General features: G+C 45.5%; 1 protein-coding gene across 2 annotated transcripts; it reads right to left on the reverse strand.

Annotated features, from left to right (window-relative positions):
* Window positions 1–275: 275 nt before the first annotated feature.
* pld5 (phospholipase D family member 5) lies at window positions 276–22,447 on the reverse strand. Of its 2 annotated transcripts, none has more exons than XM_014178293.2 (10): window positions 22,283–22,447; window positions 6,798–6,934; window positions 6,334–6,517; window positions 5,965–6,073; window positions 4,893–5,020; window positions 4,022–4,219; window positions 2,653–2,804; window positions 2,167–2,332; window positions 1,755–1,845; window positions 276–1,413 (listed from the first exon to the last, which is right to left on the reverse strand). In XM_014178293.2, exons 1-10 carry the CDS (start codon window positions 22,424–22,426, stop codon window positions 1,184–1,186), a joined length of 1,539 nt encoding a protein of 512 aa, XP_014033768.2. In that variant the 5' UTR covers window positions 22,427–22,447; the 3' UTR covers window positions 276–1,183. The 2 variants fall into 2 exon arrangements, with proteins under 2 accessions (XP_014033768.2, XP_045563239.1); XM_045707283.1 differs by lacking the exon at window positions 22,283–22,447 and adding an exon at window positions 15,038–15,452.
* Window positions 22,448–23,327: the final 880 nt, after the last annotated feature.

Below are 23,327 nucleotides of genomic sequence, written 5' to 3' on the forward strand. Positions count from 1 at the left end.
GCCCCAAATGTGGTATTCTGGCCCTGTCTGGCACAGGTAGGGAACTTTTATCACTCAGAAAAGGTATTTAATGAAACTTCCTGTTACGCTCTAATGAAGGTCTACCAAGCTGAAACATGTTGGTGTTTGTTCTATAACAGCCCCGATGGGAAAAGTAAGCCCCATGATTCATTTTCCTACACTTTTCCGCTTTACTAGGCCGAAGTGGTGGCCATTATATCATTTGTTTTTCTGCTACTTCTGGTTGGAATTGTTTAAGAACAGTGGAAATAAGGATGAGGTATCGTTTTTATTATAGTCAAGTATAAAATAAGTTCACATTATTTTATAGATCAACAAGGCGAAACTGTATGATAAATATATCATAAATATAGTGTACATTCCATGTATTTTAATGAATCATTCCTACATACATAGGCCTACTGGCTTTTGTATAATGATATTCTTCTGTACTAGGTCAAATTATCCTCTTGTCCTTGAGCGTGTGTGTGTACTGAGAAGGGGGGAGGGCATTTTGGCAGTTCCCCCAAAAGGCATGCCATGCAATTGCACACAGGTAACATCCTACCAGTTATATAGTCATTTAAGTCTACAAAGAGAGGTCGTCTCCATGTAAGCATGTGGAATATAATTAAGGCAAAGCATTTTATGTTTACTATGATTTTTTTTGTGGTTATATAGATTATTATTAAAGGTTAAAATACTGAGGTATTCTTGTCAAACTGAATGCATAATCAAACAATACAAAATGCATATATACTTCAGTGTGTGTAAATGTAGAGGTCCTGAAAAAATGTCACCATTAGAATAGTCTTATATGTTCAACCTCCATGCCGCTCATGCGTATAATAATGCATATAATGGTCCACATAACCAGATTTGTGGATTATCTTCAGGATAATCCATATTTGGCCGTCATCAAACATGGGGTGTATTCATTAGTACACACCACAGCAAACCGCAGCAAAACGTTTTGCAACAGAAACATTTTTGCTACGAAAACGAGAGTTTCATATTGGACAATTTTAACTCGGTCCCACCCCCTTTTGGCCTGTTTGCGTCCGTTTAGTTCCTAGTGAATACACCCTTGTTTCATGACAAGTTAAAGGGAAAGTTGTGCTGATAGTTTATTAATAGGGGTCGTTAGACTCATTCCAGGTGTCTTTGCCCTTCTTGTTATCCGTCAGACTCTTGACCTCTGGTTGTTGTGGAGGTTCCTGTATTTGCTACCCTCTGGGGTCCTATTACTGGCCTGTAGGGTTTTAGCGTAGCGCGAATGCCAGTCTCTCTCGAATACAGCCTTCACCTGTTCCAGGATTGTGGCACCCCTCTCCTTGAGAGTTTGTGTTGGTTTGATGACGAGTCCGGTCCCAGCGTTATAGGCAAACTCACTCCCCACCCAGTCGTGATTACCTGAGGAAATAGAGGCAGCGCACATCAGATATCAGATATCAGACCATTGTGCCCTGAGCAAGGTACTGCATTCCAAACTAGCTCTAGGGAGTGCTGAATTGTGGCTGACTCTTTGCTCCTCTCCAAAATGTGTGTGTGTGTGTGTGTGTGTGTGTGTGTGTGTGTGTGTGTGTGTGTGTGTGTGTGTGTGTGTGTGTGTGTGTGTGTGTGTGTGTGTGTGTGTGTGTGTGTGTGTGTGTGTGTGTGTGGGGGGGGGGTATGTCTTCTTGTATGTCTTCTCCATATAAATAATTGTATAATCAATGATACAGTAAATTCCCAGTGACATCTGGATCACTGACCTATGTACACAGCACTGTCGGTCACCATGTACTTATTGTGGTTGATTCCTGGTTGACTATTAGCCATCTGCTCCCTCCTGCTAAAAAACTTCTGCAGGAATAGAAGATTAAAGTCATGAAACCAAATTGATATCCACCGCAATAGAGGCAATGCTAGTGCACTGTACGGCTTCAAGTTGCTTTAAAACTCAATGAGCCGTCATAAATCTGAATTCCTGAGCCACTTTATTCTGAAAGAAATATTACAGTCCAAGATCAATGTTTTTAGAGCTCAAAAGTAGTCTAATGTCAAGATGAATCCACCCACACCATTGATTGTGTAAAACCAGCTACTGTACATGATATTTTGGAGTGTAATATACAGTACATCTCTTTAATATGCATTTCACAGACTTTCTTTTCATTCACTCACCACTTCGAGGGAGCAGTTGGCCAGCTCCATGCACAGTGACTTGAGGGACATAATGAAGTTAAAGGTGAGCGGGTGGGTCTGCTTCCAGAAACTAATGAGCATACGAACTTTGACCCCTCTCAGGACCACAGCCTCACGTATCATCTCATCGATAGGAGACCAGTATCTGTGTCGATGGAAGGGTCCCAAAGTTACAGGAAATGAGATGCACAGCAGAGTATCACAGGGTCTGACAAGAACACTTTTAGCCACAATCCTTCATTTGTGTTTCAGCCAATGGCACCCCTGCCACTTGGTTTGCTAAAAAGCTGAGGGTTTGGGCTCTCAAATTCATAAATCAAGGCACGGATGCCAACTATGGTTGCACTCAGATTGCAGAAAGTATAGCTACAGCTTTTATGACATATATTATGTCATTGGTCCTACTATAATGAGCACATTGTGAAAAGATGAATAGGTTCATGATCGGATATTGGGAAGCATCACCTTGAAACTAAAGACCCTCCAGACCTTCTGATAAGTAAGGGAAGGTAGTCTGTGACGGAGATGTAGATGAACAACTTGGCATCCTGCATCACATGCTGTATGACATCTATGTCCTTGGCCCGATCCTTAGGACAGAAGAGGTCAGGAGAGGTCTGAGGAGGGAAGGAAGGAACCAAGAAAGGAATCATAATTAAGATGAGAACACACATTCAAATGATTCAATTTGACTTGTTTTGATTGCAGGTTATATTAAAGATGGTCAACTATTTCAATAAGTAGAGCTTCAGCGTTTCATAGCTTCACTTTATTACTGCCTTCTATGTGACAGCCAAAGACCTCTTTTAGCCTATATTTCACACTTTCAAAACAAACGTTATTTTCTAATTTCCCATTTCCTATATTTTAAGCAGTCTCAATATTTAATATAGTCTGAGACGTGGGGGGAGTAGCGGGCGAAACGAGGACGGACATAACTCCAACATGCGTCATTGTCAGAAGTGAGCTGAGGGGAGCGGAGGCAGAGGAGGAGGGCAAGGTTTTGCCAACAGCAGCATCACAGTAGGCTGCCATACCATCATTACTTCCTGTTACGATGATGAATGTGTTCTCTGTAGCTGATCAACATATCATCCCTAGGGGGATGGAGAGATTCATTACTGTCAAATTAGACGCTGACGCGTCCAACGGAGACGTTTCATTTGTTTCTCTGCGTAACATTTACATGATTAATCACCCGGATGGGTGTCGGATTAATGATTGATAAAGGAGTCTGTTATGGGTGTCATAATGTTCTGTAAAGCTGTTCAGAACATTCTAAAGGTACAAGAACATTTTGTAAATATCAGCTGCATGGTCAAGTAATAAGATGTCTAGTAAAACTGCTTAGGGCTAGTTAGGGTTAGTTAGGGTTAGTTAGGGTTATTTAAAGTTAGTTAGGGTTAGGTAGGGTTGGTTAGGGTTATTTAAAGTTAGTTAGGGTTAGGGTTAGCTAGGGTTGGTTAGGTTTAGGGTAAATTAGGATTAGTTAGGGTAAGTTAGGATTGGTTGGGGTTTGTTAGGGTTAGTTAGGGCTATGGTTAGGGTAAATTAGGGTAAATTAGGATTAGGGTTATTTAGAGTTAGGGTTAGTTATGGTTATTCTACTCCATTTCAACAAGAGTGTAGAAACATAACTCCAAAACTCCTATAGCAAGACAATGTTATGGTTTGTAGACCAGTGGTGGCTGGCGTCACTATACATCAGAAGACAGGCTCATTGTAATGCCTGGGATGGAAGAAATGGAACGCAGCCCGTCCTCCGATTCCTCCCTCCACCAGCCTCCACTGATCTGCTCTATGTAATACATAGTACATAATAACGAATCCTCACCGACACATAAGCGGTAACCTCTGTATCATTGAGGTACAGCGTTACGGGGCTGTCCTTGCCGTAGAGGGCCGTGACTCTCTTGGACCAGATAGAAGGGATGTAGTCTCTGTACTGGAGCTGCCAGTAAAAGGAGAAGACCCTATGGAGGTCTATAGCCAGACAGCTGCAGTTATAAACCATCACCCCCAACTCCTTCCTCTGTGGAGAGATGCAGGGAAGAGGCGGAGGGAGAGGAGGAGGCAACGTGGTTAACTGTCTGCTTATTAAAGAGAGAATGAGTGTGTTGACTGGACGGCTGAAAGACTCCTCAAACAGACTAGTTATATGCACTATAAGTGAATACTTGTCTGATGAAAACATTGTTTGTTTCAGTGTATTGTGTTTGTGGACCTTATACCTGTTTATTTCAGCTGACAAAGACTGCTGACAGCTCATTATTGCATGTACAGGACCTTGAGAAATTTCTGTTCTCTGCTGACATTTCTGCTAGTGTGTGTAGATTTCTGTTGTCTTGTCTGTGTGTCTGTGTGGTTGTGTGTGTGTGTGTGTGTGTTGACTCCTCATTGGCCAATATGTTAATTACATTCCATGGGAGTTCTACCACCAGCTGGCATTAGGGCATGAAAGTGCCAGGTAATCACTTCTCTAATCACTAATGGACTATATCAGGGTTACCCAAACTCGGTCCTGGGGCCCTCCCTGGGTGCACGTTTTGGTATTTGCGCTAACACCACACAGCTGATTCAAATAATCAAAGGGTGATGATGAGTTGGTTATTTGAATCAGCTGTTAGTGCTAGGGCAAAAACCAAAACATGCACCCAGGGGGGACCCAGGGCCGAGTTTGGGAAACCCTACTCTAGAACTGGTACCTTGGACAGTGATCTCCAGTCCATGCTGGCACTGCCAATGAACACATGCTTCCTGTCAACAACCCAGAAATTGGAGTGCAGTCCGCCTCTGGTCAGAGCTGACATATTCACAAAGCGAACCTCGCCACCTGCAGGGGGAATATGAAGTCAGGGAAGAAGAATACTTTATTGTCCAATTTCTTGGAGAGAATGGAAATGGGTCTTTTTGCTTAATCAGCCAAACTCCAAGGGACTGGAAGCACAGGGACGGCCTCAGTGTAGAACCCCAGGAGCAGTTTAGAAGGGAGCGGTAAAGTGCCTTGCTGAAGGACACAACCTCCAGACAAACATTTAGGCCCTGTTTCTATTGGCCCCTTAAATCACGGCCACATTAGAGATGAAAGGGAAGCCTGCCAATGTGGCCTGTGGCTGACAGAAAGACGTACAGGCAGCCTTGGAGGCAAGAGGCAGCCCAATTTGACAAGGAAGCAGTTAAGTTGGATCCATTTGCACATTCATGTTGTTTGACCTTGTGGACTCAAGTTTGCCGGAGAGCTCAAGGAGTGAGAGCGGAGCTCATACTGTGATGGATGTTATATAAAATGTTGTATAAACTGGGGGGTTCGAGCCATAAATGCTGATTGGCCGACAGCGGTGGTATATCAGACAGTATACCACGGGTATGACAAAATGTTATATAAAGTGCTGTATCTGTTTTCCTAAAGATAAATATGAGACACTGTAGCCTACAGATGTAGGGTCTACATTTGAGTCAGGTTGCTACAGCAGGAAAATAATTCTGCAGCAAGAGGAAATTTCAATTATTATGTGGATTATAATTAATAGACATTTTTGTAGGGGTTGATATTTTTTTGTGGAAATTATCAACTTTAGAAGCCTTTTAAAAACTCAAATACACTACAAGTTTGCATTTCTGCTGTGCAGGAAAATTCTCAAAGACAAAATAGTGATTGAATTAAGATCTTACATCTGTATGCATAATTGGGCACACACAGTACTATAGGCCATCAATGAATAATACATTGCTGTTTTTGTATATTATGTGGAGTGGTATGAATGAAGTGTCACTTACCATGCTCTGTTAGTTTCTGCAGTTCAGCAGAGTCTGTGAGACTGCTGGCAATCTTCAATTTAACCTCCCGAGTCTTGAGGTTGAGCAGTCTCTGGAACAGAAGCTGGCCCTGAGACATAAAAGGATATGTACAGCATGACTGTTATTGTTCCCTTTGCTCTGTGAATGTCCTTATCCAAAGACTGTTGCAGGTTTTGTGTGGCTTAGTATCAATTTCTGCTGCTGGGCGCACTGCTGATATAATGGAATAGCACTTTGCCAAAGTAGAACATTTGAAGAACGGTCCATAGTTTTATAGTTTGCGATATATGATGATGAAGATGAAGAAGTTGAAGAAGATGAAGAAGTGGCATTCTTGTTACATGATACCTGTTTGCCAGAGTTGGGCCATGTCTCTTGGTCCCATGAGTTGAGGTTCCAGACGGGAGATACCACCTCCACTGAGTGCTTGGCCTGGTCTAACAGGCTGTTGAGGCCTGTGGAGAGGGGCACGTGGGTTGTACCGTCTACGGAAAGGGGGAGGTCCTCCGGAATGTTCTCCACAAGGACAATGCTGATGAGAAAGCATACAGTTTTAATCATAAAAATCATATACATCATTTCAGATCTCTGAAATCGATGATGCAGACATCTATGGTCTATGTTTACGATAGCATCTTAGGGCTTTGGAAGATTTTGACTCCTGTCAATTATGACAATGTTGTAGGCATGTAGCTTTACTTGTTATGGATAGGTAGCCCTGCAGACTGTTTTGGACCTTTGTAATGACTTTCATTTAGCTAGCGCAAGTATTTGGTTCTGGGCTCCTTGATTATAGTTCCGGTACCTCTTACCGACAGTGTCTGTTACAGTTCTCTTCTGTGATTCCGTCCTCGTCCTCCCCCCAGACATCTACGGCAGAGAAGGTGAGAGCCACCAGCACAGCGAAGCAGCACAGCAGAGCAAAGATGGCTATGCACTTCTGCTGAGACTGGAAGACAGGGAGGAACACACATCACGATTGTGTTCATTAGACACCAAACGGAAGAAAATAGAATGAAATATGGATGACTTAAGTGGACTTCTGTTGGGACTGAAAGACAAAGAGACAAACACAACACAACAAATCAGGGTTGTGTTCATTAGGCACCAAACAGACTGAAACGTGGACGGACAGCCTGGACTTGAGAAAGGGTAACTTTTGTTTTCTGTTGCAAAATACTTAGATATGGTGTGCCCTAATGAATACGACCCTGGCGTTATCCAATAGGTAACACAAATACTTGTTTTCCATTGTAAAATAATTTAAAACGTAGGCCCTAAAGAACATTATCCACATCAACCCAGTAATCAGTTGTAACGTTTCTTGAGTGTAATTAAAAGGAACCTCAATAGAGATATTGAATACACCTCAACCTAAATCTCAATCTGTCCCCTTGTAATTTATTTACATCCCAGATTATGACTAATAGAAATGCAGCCAAGGGAGCAAAACTGACAACTAACCGTTTTTAAAAGGAACCTCAATGGATTTATTAAATGCACCTCAATCTCTTCTTTCCTGATTAGGACTAATGGAATCTCAGCCAGGAAGCAAAACTGACTAGATTAACTATTGACAAGTCCATTAGGTCTCAGGTGTTACACAACAAGAAAATCATCCTTCATTAGATTTGTATATCAATCATCAATACAATTGATCAGCAGCCAGGATTTTACGAATCAATAACCCAAATAGAACGTCATTGGACTGTGTAGTCAGACATCAGATGTGACAAAGGAAGGTATGGTCCATATTTAAAGTAGGCATTGAGTGTGTGTGAGCCAGACAGTGGAAGTAATCAATTGTCATTGGAGGCGGCGAAGCACATTTCCTCGGCAGCAATCCTCCGGTGGCTAGCTCCAGGCATGTCAAATGAATGGGCTGAGAATGGACGATGCCAGCTTACAGTCTAATGGTAATATATTGAATATTCATGGTGGATGTCCTATTCTAGAGATCCTGCCATCCTCCCACAAACGATACAATATATACTATAACTAGGACTGAAGGCTATAACTGGTTCTCACAAATGAGATGGGAAAAGGCTTAGTAGAGTCAAAACGAACAATACCTCACAAAGGTACAAACAGAATGAACTGAACTAAATAAGTAGCTGATGAGACCAGGTGAGAAACGAACACAGCTGAAATCAATGAACAAAAATGAAAGACAGGGCTACGTTCAAGAACACAACGAAACAGAACACGAGGTTGACTAAGAAAATAAATACAAAACCTTACACTTCCAAACCAAACTGAAGGCAAATTTGATTCACAGTAAAACTACGTTTAAAGGAAAGAAAGAAGGAAAACACTGTTTTATTGAAGTAAAATAACAGGGGCTTAGTTATGTAGGGCTTTTCTACAGCTGCCCTACGCCCTCCTTCTTTGTTCAGGCGCATCAGAGCTGAAAGGATTTTGTTAAACCTTAAACCGGCTACTTTGCTGTATTGTGACCATGTACTACATTTTGGGGTCTTTTTTTGTCTGTTTACAATCCTTACTTAGTGCAATGTATGTCTTGTAACACTATGTGTAGTAGATGTAAATTACATGTTTAATAGTATAAGTGTCAACGGTGTATTGGAGGTGAAGTCAGGTGCAGGAGAGCAGAGTATAATGAACAGGCGCTCTTTTATTATAGTTCCAAAAACGAGAGCACTACATAAATCAAACTTGCTCAAAAAACGGAACATAAAAGTAAAGCGCGTAAACTAACACCACATAACATGAAACAATTACACACAAAACATGATGGGAACCAGAGGGTTAAATACAAGTAGATTGATTGGGGAAATGAAAACCAGGTGTGTATGGAAACAAGACAAGACAAATGGATATATGAAAAATGGAGCGGCGATGGCTAGAAAGCCGGTGACGTCGATCGCCGAACGAACAAGGAGAGTCGTGACAGTACCCCCCCTCCCCCCACTTGACGCGCGGCTCCAGCGGCGCGCCGACACCGGCCTCGAGGACGACCCGGAGGACGAGGCGTAGGGTGATCCGGTCGGCGACGGTGAAACTCTCGCAGCAGTTCAGGATCCAAAACATCTGCAACCGGAACCCAGCACCTCTCCTCCGGCCCGTATCCCTCCCACTCCACGACGTACTGAAGGCCCCCCATCTGACGCCTCGAATCCAGGATGGAACGAACAATGTACGCCGGGGCCCCCTCGATGTCCAAAGGGGGCGGAGGGACCTCCCGCACCTCAGATTCCTGGAGCGGACAAGCCACCACCGGCCTGAGGAAAGACACATGGAACGAGGGGTTAATACGATAATCAGAGGGAAGTTGTAATCTGTGACATACCTCGTTCAACCTCCTCAGGACTTTAAATGGCCCTACAAACTGCAGACCCAGCTTCCGGCAGGGCAGGCGGAGGGGCAGGTTACGAGTCGAGAGCCAGACCCGGTCCCCCGGTGCGAACACTGGGGTCTCACTGCGATGACGGTCCGCGCTGGTTTTCTGGCGACATGCAGCTCACTGGAGATGGACACAGGCAGCCTCCCATGTCTCCTCCTCGTGCCTAAACCAGTCGTCCACCTCAGGAGTCTCGGTCTGACCCTGATGCCACAGTGCCAGAACTGGCTGGTACCCCAATACACACTGAAAGGGGGAGAGGTTAGTGGAGGAGTGGCGAAGCGAGTTCTGTGCCATCTCGGCCCAGGGCACGAACGCTGCCCACTCCCCCGGTCGGTCCTGGCAATAGGACCGCAGAAACCTGCCCACATCCTGGTTGACTCTCTCTACCTGCCCGTTACTCTCGGGCCTTCAAAACTCTCGACGTGAACTGGGGACCCCGATCCGACACTATATCCTCAGGCACCCCATAGTGCCGGAAGACGTGTGTAAACAGGGCCTCAACAGTCTGTAGGGCCGTAGGGAGACCAGGCAGAGGGAGGAGACGACAGGACTTAGAAAAACGATCCACAACAACCAGGATAATGGTATTTCCCTGTGAGGGAGGAAGATCTGTTAAGAAATCCACTGACAGATGTGACCAAGGTCGTTGTGGAACGGGTAAGGGATGTAACTTACCTCTGGGCAGGTGTCTCAGAGCCTTACACTGGGCACACACCGAGCAGGAGGAAACATAAACCCTCACGTCCTTAGCCAAAGTGGGCCACAAGTACTTCCCAGTCAGACAGCGTCCGTCCGATCCCCGAATGACCAGAGGAGGGTGATGTGTGGGCCCAAGAGATCAACTGGTCACGGACAGGAGACGGAACATACTTACACCCAATGGGACACTGGAGGGGAGTGGGCTCCGTACGCAACGCCTGCTCAATGTCCGCATCCAGGTCCCACACGACCGGCGCTACCAGGCAGGAGGCCGGGAGTATGGGAGTCTGATCCATGGGCCGCTCCTCTGTGTCATACAGCCTGGACAGTGCGTCTCCCTTCACATTCTGGGAACCTGGTCTGTAGGATAGGGTAAACACAAAACAGGTAAAAAACATGGCCCACCTTGCCTGATGAGGATTCAGTCTCCTCGCTGCCCGGATGTACTCCAGGTTGCGGTGGACAGTCAAGATGAGGAAAGGATGTTTAGCCCCCTCTAGCCAATGTCTCCACGCGTTCAACGCTTTAACCACAGCCGACAACTCCGGGTCCCCCACATCATAGTTATGCTCCGCTGGGCTGAGCTTCTTCGAGAAGAAAGCACAGGGGAGGAGTTTCGGTGGCGTGCCCGAGCGCTGTGAGAGCACGGCTCCTATCCCAGCCTTGGACGCATCCACCTCCACTATGAATGCCAAAGAGGGATCCGGATGGGCCAGCACCGGAGCCGAAGTAAACAGAGCTCTTAGCTGCCCATTAGCCCTGTCCGCCTCAGCCGACCACTGCAACCTTACAGGACCCCCCTTCAGCAGTGAGGTAATGGGCGCAGCAACCTGGCCAAAACCCCGGATAAATCTCCGGTAGTAATTGGCAAACCCTAAAAATCACTGGGAGTCGGCCAATTACGCACGGTTGCAATGCGGTCACTCTCCATCTCCACCCCTGATGTGGAAATGCGATACCCTAGGAAGGAGACGGCCTGCTGAAAGAACAGGCATTTCTCAGCCTTGACGTACAGGTTATGCTCCTACAGTTGTCCAAGTACCTTGCGCACCAAGGACACATGCTCGGCGCGTGTAGCGGAGTAAATCAGAATGTCATCGATATCCACCACTACACCCTGCCCGTGCAGGTCCCTGAAAATCTTGTGTACAAAGGATTGGAAAACTGATGGAGCATTCATCAACCCGTACGTCATGACGAGGTACTCATAATGCCCTGTGGTGGTACTGAACGCTATCTTCCACTCGTCTCCCTCCAGGACACGCACCAGGTTATACACACTCCTGAGATCCAGTTTCGTGAAGAAGCGTGCCCCATGCATTGACTCAATCACCGTGGCGATAAGAGGTAGTGGGTAACTGTACCTCACCGGGATTTGATTGAGACCTCTATAGTCAATGCACGGGCGTAAACCTCCATCCTTCTTCTTCACAAAAAAGAAACTCGAGGATGCGGGTGAACTAGAGTGTCGAATGTACCCCTGACGCAGGGATTCAGAGACATATGTGTCCATAGCCACCGTCTCTGCCTGCGACAGAGGATACACATGACTCCTGGGAAGCGCAGCGTCTACCAGGAGATTTATCGCACAATCCCCCCGTCGATGAGGTGGTAATTGAGTTGCCTTCTTTTTACAGAAGGCGAGAGCCAAATCGGCATATTTTGGGGGGGATGTGCATGGTGGAGACCTGCTCTGGACTTTCCGCCGTGGTAGCACCAACGGAAACCCCTACACACCTCCCTGAGCACTCTCGCGACCACCCCGTGAGAGCCCTCTGTTGCCAGGAAATAGTGGGGTTACGCAGAGCCAACCAGGGAAGGCCTACTACCACAGGAAACGCAGGAAAGTCAATGAGAAAGAGACTGATTCTCTCCTCATGATCCCCCTGCATAACCATGGCCAAGGAGATGGTGGCCTCCCTGATTAGCCCGGACCCTAATGTTCGACTATCTAGAGCGTGTACCGGGAAGAGTCTAACTATAGGAAAAATAGGGATCCTAACCTAATGGCTAATGCTCTGTTGATAAAATTCCCAGCTGCGCCTGAATCGACGAGCGCCTTATGCTGGGAATGTGGGGAAAACTCAGGGAAACAAACAGACACAAACAATTGATCAACAGAGGACTCTGGATGAGTGTGGTGCAAACTCACCTGGGGTGACGCCAGAGTGCCCTGCCTGTTGCCTCGACTCCCAGAGGATCCAACACGGCACCGACCGGCAGTGTGTCCTCTGCGCCCACAGATGGCGCACGTGATGGCTCCTCCTCCAGTCTCCCTATGCGCGCACATCCTAACTCCATGGGCACCGGAGCGGGGTTGCTAGATGATGGAACTGACAGAGCCCCCTCTGGACGTCCACGGGTGACCAGCAGGTTATCCAACCGGATGGACAAATCCACCAGTTGGTCAAAGGAAATGGTGGCATCCCTGCAAGCCAGCTCACGTCGGACATCCTCTCGTAGGCTGCATCGATAGTGGTCGATGAGGGCCCTGTTGTTCCAGCTGGCTCCGGCGGCCAAGGTCCGGAATTCCAGGGTGAAGTCCTGGGCGCTCCTCGTCCCCTGCCTCAAATGGAAGAGCCTTTCCCCTGCCGCTCTGCCCTCAGGTGGATGGTCGAAGACAGCCCTGAAGCAACGGGTGAAATCCTCGAAGTGGTCTGGCGCCGTGTCTCCTTCTCTCCACACGGCGTTTGCCCACTCTAGCTCTCTTCCTGTGAGGCAGGAGATGAGGGCGGCCACTCTCTCCCCTCCTGAGGGAGCTGGGTGCACAGTGGCCAGGTAGAGGTCCAGTTGTAACAAGAATCCCTGGCACTGTGCTGCCGTTCCATCTTACTCCCTGGGAAGGGAGAGACGCATCCCCCCGGAATTCTCTCCAGATGGAACGGGTGGAGACAACACCGGTTGTGCTGGTCGAGGCACTGGAGAGACTTCCTGTCTTTCCCAGTGGTCCATGGTCTGGACAACGTGATCCATCATGGCACCAAGATGATGTAACATGGCCGAATGTTCCTGGACGCGCTCCTCGACTTCACTAACCGGGGTACCTGCTCCTGCTGACTCCATTGGGGGTGTGTAATTCTGTCAATCGTGTATTGGAGGCGAAGTCAGGTGCAGGAGAGCAGAGTACAATGAACAGGCGCACTTTTATTATAGTTCCAAAAACGAGAGCACTACATAAATCAAAATTGCTCAAAAAACGGAACATAAAAGTAAAGCGCGTAAACTAACACCACATAACATGATGGGAACCAGAGGGTTAAATACAAGTAGATTGATTGGAGAAATGAAAACCAGGTGTGTATGGAAGCAAGACAAGACAAATGGATATATGAAAAATGGAGCAGCGATGGCTAGAAAGCCGGTGACGTCGAACGCCGAACGCCGCCGAACAAGGAGAGGAGACGACCTTGGCAAAAGTCGTAACAATAAGGGGCGCAACTTCGGTTTCAGAAGTGGGAGGACATCATTATTATAATTTTTTTTGTATATCATTTTTTTACCCAGTCAGATAATCACTCTAAACAGTCTACGCGATCACATCCGCAGGGTCCTAGCCCACCGTTGCCTCGTTTTGTATCACATTCCAATGATAAAACTGGGAGGACAAAAATGCTAATTCAGAATGTTGGGGGGGACATGCCCCAGTGAAAGTTGCGCCCCTGAGTGTAAGTATCTATTTTATTCAACAGTATTGTGTCTTGAAGGCACATCCCCTTGAGGGTTAGTAAAGATAACATTTTTCTTCTTTCTTCTCCTACGGGTTTGATGTATGTAGCTTTAATTGAGGGCCATGTCAATGTGGTCAATAGTCAGAATACAGAAGTCCCCATTTTTTTTTCTTCATTTAAAAGTGCGGGCCGGCAGTTCTGTTTCACTTAGCTCGACACACTCACTTAGCTCGGTTGTTTGGCCCTTTGGCACGATTTTTCTCCCATTTTGTATTTTAATCAACCTTCTCCCTTGGCCCCTGCCAGCTTGTCTACTGTCTTTGGGGTGAGGGAGCTTTGCCCTGAACCCTTTTTCCACAACTGTAGCTTTTTAAGATTCTATGTAGTCAAGAATTTTGCCAACCAATAAAACGTCCGACAGCTAGAGTTAGTATTTTCATCACCATCCCTCTCTGGCCCCTTGTCAGCGTGTTTAATGCCTTTGGGTGAAGGAGCAGTGCAAATTTCCCCCTTTTTCCAGCAGCTTTTTAAAACTTCAAACAGTCAGAAATGTACCATCATTCACAACCTATGAAACTTTTGCCAGTGAAGCAAAACAAAGACTTGTCAAAGTCAGAAAAAACAATACAACTTTTGACAGCTAGTGAAACAAAAAGTGTCACTCCTCAGATATAACATGTTGAGAATGGCCAGTCCACATAGAAAAATATTGTCAAGTCAATTTCAAACCCGGGCCATCATCTACTCTCCGCCCTGTCTGTCTCGAGCGCTCATGCGGAAAGGAGAAACAGCCCGGATGCACTTTGCACTCGTCTGTCGCGCCGAGGGAACGAGGGAACCGCTCCTCCCTTCAATTCATTTAGCCGAGTCAAGGACCCCGCCACGTTTCGCTGGTGTTAATACCCATGGGGAAATTTATCCGCAATAAATACAAGCCAGACCTGTCAGATAAATGAAAAGATTTCACAGAAACTATCCCGGCATAAACCCAGAATTACATTTTCTGGTATCATTTTTAATTCCACAGCAAAATGGTAGTTAATTATATAATTAAAAAAACACTATTCTCTGTAACCAATTGTATCTGTATGCAACTAATTACAAGTAAAGTCTATTATAATCAACCAATCAAATCTCATTATGATCAAGCATTAAAATCTCAGCGAGAAAAGTTACGCAACCGAAATGAGCCAGAATGTTCTGTAAGGACATTAACACCCAATTCTGTATAATATAATGAATACGAATATACACAAATCCTTCTAAAGAATAAAAAAGGCAGATGATGAATGAATACATCATTGGTAAATCTCAAACTCACCTTCATAGGCTCCTGTGGTTGTGTAGTTGGTGCCGCCATGAGTCCTTTAAACTTCACACACCTGGTCAACTAACGGTCAACTAACGGTTAATCACATTAGACATTCTCCAGTCTCAGTGACCTAGTAAACAATGACCGTGTCCTCATAAATCATAACCATGACCCTGTCCTCACAGTGTCCCCTTGTCCTCATAATGCTGTTGCTCTGGTCCCGACGGTGTGTGTGTGATGCGTGGTGTAGTCCGAGGTCTGTCCCGGTATGCCCTGACATGGTCTCTCCACTTCCTCTCTGGCTCTTCCTTTGTGTGCTCTTCTACTCTGTCCACAGTGATAGTGTGAAAGTGTGTGTGTTGGGATGTGTATGTGTTGGGATGTGTGTGTTTGGATGTGTGTGTGTGCGCTCGCTCTACTCCCCTCCACACTGACAGAGGCAGAGGTTGAGGTAGAGTAGGAACAGGACTATGCCCACCCCTTCAGTCCAAACATCCAATGTGAAAGCTCTCTCCAAGCTGAGCCTCATCCCTCCCTCCCTCCCTCCCTCCTCCCTCCCTCCCTCCCTCCCTCCCTCCCTCCCTCCCTCCCTCCCTCCCTCCCTCCCTCCCTCCCTCCCTCCCTCCCTCCCTCCCTCTCTCTTTTTCCTTCCAACCAGCTCCTCTCCCTTCCTACATGCCCTGTGAAGCAAAACTCAACCGGCAGAAAGCAAATGGACCTTGCTAGGGACTAGAATGAAATCCCCAAACATACCCACTGGATATAGGGCAGAAACTAAAGAAACATACCCACTGGGTATAGGGCAGAAACTTAAGAAACATACCCACTGGGTATAGGGCAGAAACTAAAGAAACATACCCACTGGGTATAGGGCAGAAACTAAAGAAACATACCCACTGAGTATAGGGCAGAAACTTAAGAAACATACCCACTGGGTATAGGGCAGAAACTTAAGAAACATACCCACTGGGTATAGGGCAGAAACTTAAGAAACATACCCACTGGGTATAGGGCAGAAACTAAAGAAACATACCCACTGGGTATAGGGCAGAAACTAAAGAAACATACCCACTGAGTATAGGGCAGAAACTAAAGAAACATACCCACTGGGTATAGGGCAGAAACTAAAGAAACATACCCACTGAGTATAGGGCAGAAACTAAAGAAACATACCCACTGGGTATAGGGCAGAAACTAAAGAAACATACCCACTGGGTATAGGGCAGAAACTAAAGAAACATACCCACTGAGTATAGGGCAGAAACTAAAGAAACATACCCACTGGGTATAGGGCAGAAACTAAAGAAACATACCCACTGGGTATAGGGCAGAAACTAAAGAAACATACCCACTGGGTATGGGGCAGAAACTAAAGAAACATACCCACTGGGTATAGGGCAGAAACTAAAGTAGCTGCAGAACTAACAGAATGTTTATGGTATTGATTCAACTGCACCTCCATCCACCCAACATAATCATGTGATGGATATAAGTATACAGTGTACACAAATACATTATACATACAGTGTACTAAGAACACACACACACACACACACACACACACACACACACACACACACACACACACACACACACACACACACACACACACACACACACACACACACACACACACACACACACACACACACACACACACACACACGCACACACACAGCATATCTTATAATACTATGCATCAAGCCAATTATAAATCTTCAAATGATGTCATAACAGTATGTTTGTTTTCTATGCCCTACATTTCAATTTCCTGCGTCATAATAATTGAAATTCAATCACTGCGCTTAAGGCCATCAACATCCATAACATCTCTCCACCAGCCCAGTCCCCTTTCTGCTCTAGTCTACAGTCTACAGAGGAAGATAAAACACTCTTGCACTCTGCAGTGCACAAAAGCGCATTCAAGACCGCAGTGAGGAAGTGAGGTAGAATCAAGCATGCATGAAACTAAACCACTTTCATCTTTCTCTTCACCTCTAATGTCTCTTTTTTTATTCACAGGGAGACTTGGCATGGTTTAGCACTAGCGAAGACTGAAGAGCATATGCTACCTACTGCAGAAGGCTACTGCTGAATCTAACTCGGCATAGGGGGTTGGAGCCCATAGGGAGAGAGAGAGAGAGAGAGAGAGAGCTGGTGGGGAGTGGAAAAGTTTAGTTAAAGTCAATTTACCTCAAACAACCTTGGGAGTCTGAGGAATACTTCTTTCACATCCATCTCCCCATCTTGACCCATCTATCTCTGCTTAGCATCTGAGATCTCATCCATAAAGTGGAGAAACTTGTCAGACTGACACTCTATATCACCCACTTCAGGGATGTTCATATACACTAACCCAGCCTGCAGTATAAACAGCTGCATCCTCAATAGTATCAGTTAAAGGAAGGTACAAAAGGAGGCCTGGAATCCAGGCTACATCCTCAACGACATAGAATATAAGAACAGTGCTTGACTCATGTTTCAATACCATGTGAGGAAATGTTACTTCTACTCTACTGTCAATGAAGTGTGTATAATGGTTACAGGATATGTGCTGGTTGCTCATACTGTACTAGAGCATGCTGGAGAGATAATGTGATGAGGAACCCCACTGGGCTCTATAACAGAGAGAGCGGTGCCCTCTGGATGTCACCCTCTGACTGGAGGAGAGAGAGAGAAAGAGAGAGAGAAAGAGAGCGGGATGCAGCGAGAGAGAGAGAGCAGGACGGTGTAGACATGAAGGGTTGAGTCGTGTCCCGAGAGGAAGAATGTTGCCAAAGGTGGGTGCACACGCTGGAACACACACACACGTTTCTAGATACAGTCGATGCCCAGAAACCCCCACCATAGTGTTATTGGCGGGAGGTCACACTTTAACATGTCTGTGTGTTTTCTCAAACCATATTTAGGTCAGTAGGTCAACGTTTTTTTTTTATTTGATCAAAAAACACTTAGGTCATATAGTCAGTAAAACTCTTGTTGTAACCATGGAGATAACCCCTCCACTGAGCTATCAAATTCAAATCTAATCAAATGGTATTGGTCACATGCACCGAATCCAACAGGTGTAGACTTTGCGGTAAAATGCTAATTTACGAGCCCATTCCCAACAGTGCAGAGTTAAAAAGCAAGACAAATATTTGCTAAATAACAAAGGAAATAGCAGCCCAATAAAAACAATAACGAGGCTATATAGAAGGAGTACCGGTACTGAGTCAATGCACAGTGGTACGAGGTAGTGGAGGTGATTGAGGTAACATCAGGAAACATATTAAACAGAGTACCAGCAGCGTGTGTGAAGTGTGTCTATGTGTGAGTGTGTGTTTTGTGTGTGTTTTGTGTGTGTGTGTGTGTGTGTGTGTGTGTGTGTGTGTGTGTGTGTGTGTGTGTGTGTGTGTGGTGTGTGTGTGTGTCTGTGTGTGTGTGTGTGTGTGTGTGTGTGTGTGTGTGTGTGTGTGTGTGTGTGTGTGTGTGTGTGTGTGTGTGTGTGTGTGTGTGTGTGTGTGTGTGTGTGTGTGTGTGTGTGTGTGTGTGTGTGTGTGTGAGTGAGTGTCAGTGTAGTATGTGTGAGTGTGTTGGTAGAGTCTAGTGAGTGTGCATAGAGCCAGTCAAGGGAGTCAGTGCAAAACAATTAGGAAATAAATAATAAAGGGGATCAATGTAAATAGTCCGGGTAGCCAGTTGATTAGATGTTCAGCAGTCTTATGGCTTGAGGGTTGAAGCTGTTCAGATATCTTTTGGTCACAGACTTGGCGCTTGGTTACTCATTGTGGTGCAGTAGTAGAGAGAACAGTCTATGACTTGGGTGGCTGCAATCTTTGACAATTTTTAGGACCTTCCTCTGACACCTCCTGGTATAGAGGTCCTGGATGGTAGGGAGTTCGGCCCCAGTGAAGTACTGGGCCGTACGCACAACCTTCTGTCGGATACCGTGCAGATGCTATACCAAGGGGTGGATGCAGCAAGTCAAGATGCTCTCAGTGGTGCAGCTGTAGAACATTTTGAGAATCTGAGGGCCCATGCCAAACCTTTTCAATCCAATTCCAGTGCTGATTCATTGCACTGGCTCAGAGCAGCCTGTTCAGACTGTAATTCTCCAGTAGGGACTTCATTATCTTCTATGCATTGTCTATGGCCCAGCACACCCACACTAGCGACTGATTAAGACTAGCTCAGCTGTACAAGATGCTACTATTGCAGAGGTCTCATACTGTATACAGTGGAGATCCACTCAACCCACAGAGAGACATGTCTGTTGTGTTACAGTGGTTACAGTGTGTGGGAATGTGATTTCTCTGTGGAGGGGAAGATACAGATGTAGGATCTTAATTTGAGCCAGTTTGCTACAGCAGGAAAAGAAACCCTTAAGTTTGTCATTTCAATTTTTTTGTTGCTTAAAAGAGAGAAGTTAAAACAAAGTTTGGAGCTCGATCGAGACTATTTAAAGCAGGCATTGAGTGTGTGTGAGGCGGACAGTGGAAGTAATTAATTCTCATTGGAGGCAGCGAAGCACATTTCCTGGGCAGCAATCCTCCGGTGGCTAGCTCCAGGCATGTCAAATGAATGGGCTGAGAATGGACGATGCCAGCTTACAGTCTAATGGTAATATATTGAATATTCATGGTGGACCTCCTATTCTAGAGATCCTGCCATCCTCCCAGACATGATACAGTATATACTGTAGTAGAACACTTGAGTTTAAGTATTTCAAATACTTGACCTGTGTCTGATTGAGCTTGCCTAACTAAATGGAACTAATACAATAGTCCTAGAAAATTCTCAGCCACAAAAGAGTGATCAAATGAAGATCCTAGATCTGTAGGGGTCTTGTACAATATGGTCAGTTTTGAATGAGGATGGAAAGATCACAAGTCATTGATGAAATGTGCATTTTTGACAACAGGGAATACAACAGAATTTCCTACATCTCTATTCTGCCCCTCATGTGTCATAAGAATGCAATAATATATTCTCTTTACTCACTTGTACAGGCACTGTCGTGAAGGGGATCCAGGTACTCGTGATAGAGGTGACACAGGTACACAGCTGTTCACCTTCACACATAATACCATGACTCATTCACACGTTACAAAACAGGAACAGGAACAGGAAATAGGTGTTTGTGTGTCCGCATGTCAGCATGGTTTCATGGTGAGGGTCAATGTCTGTGATGTGCTGAGTGGGCCGTCGGGCACCAGTGCCATGGGAGACTGGCGCCGTGCCCACGAGAGAGAGAGAGAGAGAGAGAGAGAGAGAGAGAGAGAGAGAGAGAGAGAGAGAGAGAGAGAGAGAGAGAGAGAGAGAGAGAGAGAGAGAGAGAGAGAGCAGACAGTGGAGCTGGAGTGAGCTGACGGTGAAGAATGACCAAAGTTTTAATACTGGCAGGAAGTTAAAGTTGCTTGAAAATATAGATGAATTACAGATGCAGGATCTTAATTTGATCACTCTTTTGTTGTTGAGAATTTTCCCGGGCAGCAAAAAAGGCTAACTTGTAATGTATTCAAGGTTTAAAAAGGCTTCTAAAGTTTGTAATTTACACTTTAAAATGTCAGACTTCCCCTAAAGAAAAATGTATCAACCCCTACAAAACGTTTACATTAATTACAATCTCCATAATAATTCACATTTCCTGTTGCTGGAGGATTATTTTCCTGCTGTAGCAAACTGGCTCAAATGTAGATCCTACGTCTGTAGAAGCCGCCGGTCCACAAAGTCTCTGTCTATAGCTGGAGACTCTATCTTACTTTGTAGCTGCTCGGCTTTCCCAATAATCCATTTATTGTAATGCATCACTGCGTGATCCATTCACCAGCCCAATGGATTAGTGTGTGGGGTTGAGTTGCGTCTGGGCTGCATAAAGGAACAGTAGAGTGTGTAGTGTAACAGACAGACCTCAGGGCTTCTGAGGACAGACTGTACATAACAGTACTAGAGTAGCATGTCTCCCTTTTCCGACATGACATTTCAGGGCAGGGTTCAAATACTATTTGAAATCATTTTAAATACTTGACCTGTGTCTAATTGAGCTTGCCTAGCTTAAATTGAACTAATACAATAGTCCTAAAAATGTAAACCCTTCCCATCTGGCACTGCAGGCAGGCTCAAGCAAACACGGAAATTATTAAAAAAAGATATATACATTATTTGAACCCAGGTCAAGTACATAACAGCTACTATTGTGGCACATCTCTCACTTCCCTTCAGACATGAGATGTCAAGGCAGGTGTCTGCTATACTCTGTATACTTAAAGCAGGCAGATCTCCCAGTCCCGTACCACCCCCAACCATGAAATATTTACACTCAATTTCAGCTAAAAAAACTCACTGCCTCCGAGAGGGCACACTTAGAGGGAGAGGAAGTCTCTAGCCTATGGCAGAGGAGTTTAGCCTAAGTCTGTGTAACCCTAACGTAAGGTGAAAACACATGACTCCCTTAACTTAAACAATCATGTAGAAAATAGAAACCCAAGCAGAAACCCAACACTTAAGTTAGTTTGAGTTTTGGCAGCGGGCATTTCAAATTAAAAGAGAGAAGAAGTTAAAACAAAGTTTGGAGCTTGATCGGCACTATTTAAAGTAGGCATTGAGTGTGTGTGAGGCGGACAGTGGAAGTAATCCATTCTCATTGGAGGCGGCGAAGCACATTTCCTCGGCAGCAATCCTCCGGTGGCTAGCTCCAGGCATGTCAAATGAATGGGCTGAGAATGGACGATGGTAGCTTACAGTCTAATGGTAATATATTGAATATTCATGGTGGATGTCCTATTCTAGAGATCCTGCCATCCTCCAACACACGATACAGCATATGCTTTAGTGGAACACTTGAGTTTAGGTTGGAGATATAACGCTTCATTGCATGGCATTTAAAAATAAAGGATTGCAATTTTGTATAGTGTCACATTTTGACTTGAGGACAGCTAACCTGGGCCCCATTTCTTTGATAGTCACGGTACTTGGCAAACTGGTTCCTGCATGAATATTTCAATCAGCTTACATTTATCTGAATGTATTCCCTGTGGATATCCTGTCCCAAATCAATTACATTTCATCCAAGTTGAGTTGATTGAATCCTTGGGTTAGACAAGAGATCGAAGTCAACTGTCCCTCAAATCATTCTCAGCCAGTACCCCAGCCAAACCTGTCTTCAGCCTCTATCCCCTACTAATACTACTGTATGACATTCCTCTGGAATCTCCCCAACAACTTCCCCCAGTGGGTGTAAGGTGTGCTTAAGTGTGCGTTCAGGGTACTCACATGTTCCAGCTTCTCTTTGCTGCGGAGCCAGATGGTTGCAGAATAGTCCTGTTGCTGGATAGCACTGTTGGCGTAGATGTCAGAGAGGTGGGGTGCGTGGAGGGGTTCCCCTCTACCCCTCATCCCATGGCCTCCTGATGCCATGATGCACACGCACACACACACACACACGCACGCACACACGCACGCACGCACGCACGCACGCACACACGCACGCACACACACACACACACACACACACACACACACACACACACACACACACACACACACACACAAACAATCACTTAAAAGCTCCTCTTCTAGCCTCTTCCCTCCTCTAGACTCTATCACTGTCAGTCTATAGCTAGTCAATGAGTGAGCCAAGCCCTTCTAAACCACCGTGGATCTGTAAGTGGGTGACTGTCTATAGCTCTTCAAACCCACCGAGGTTCTCTTCTCTCACTGGCTGTCTAACTGTCTGGCGTGCGTATGGGCAGTGGGTGGGCTGGTTCCTCGTGGGAGGTAGGGCTCAACAGGGAGTGCTGCAGCAGAATGAAGTGGGAGAGTGCCAGACCCACTTAAAGGCACTGAGTGAGTGAGTGAGGGTGAGTGTGTGTGTGTGTGTGTGTGTGTGTGTGTGTGCACTACATTCAAATTAATATTCTTACATCAGTGAGGAAATCTATTTATCAGATGATAAAGCTATAGTATGTTTATCTCTGTTAGTCCAGTGGTGTCTGTAGCCTAACCCACTGCACATGTCAGAGTATATCACTGTATTGTACTGCACCAGAGTGGGACACTAGTGGGTTAGCTAATAAAGTATTGATTTGACACTGCCTTGACTACATATAGACTGCTGTGATATTGCCTCTGCCTCCAACGGCATTTCATTGGTATATACAGTACGCCTTTTAGGTCATTATGTAGTTTCACAGTGCCGATATAGCCATATAATGTAAGTCTTGAATGAATGGAGGTTGTGTAAATACTGAAGCAAAGAGAAAGGAAAGTGTTCAGTGGCCCTTGAACGATTTATGTCACGGCTAGAGAACCTTTCTGA

This window comes from Salmo salar, chromosome ssa02, assembly GCF_905237065.1.
Source record: "Salmo salar chromosome ssa02, Ssal_v3.1, whole genome shotgun sequence".
Lineage (NCBI taxonomy): Eukaryota > Metazoa > Chordata > Actinopteri > Salmoniformes > Salmonidae > Salmo > Salmo salar.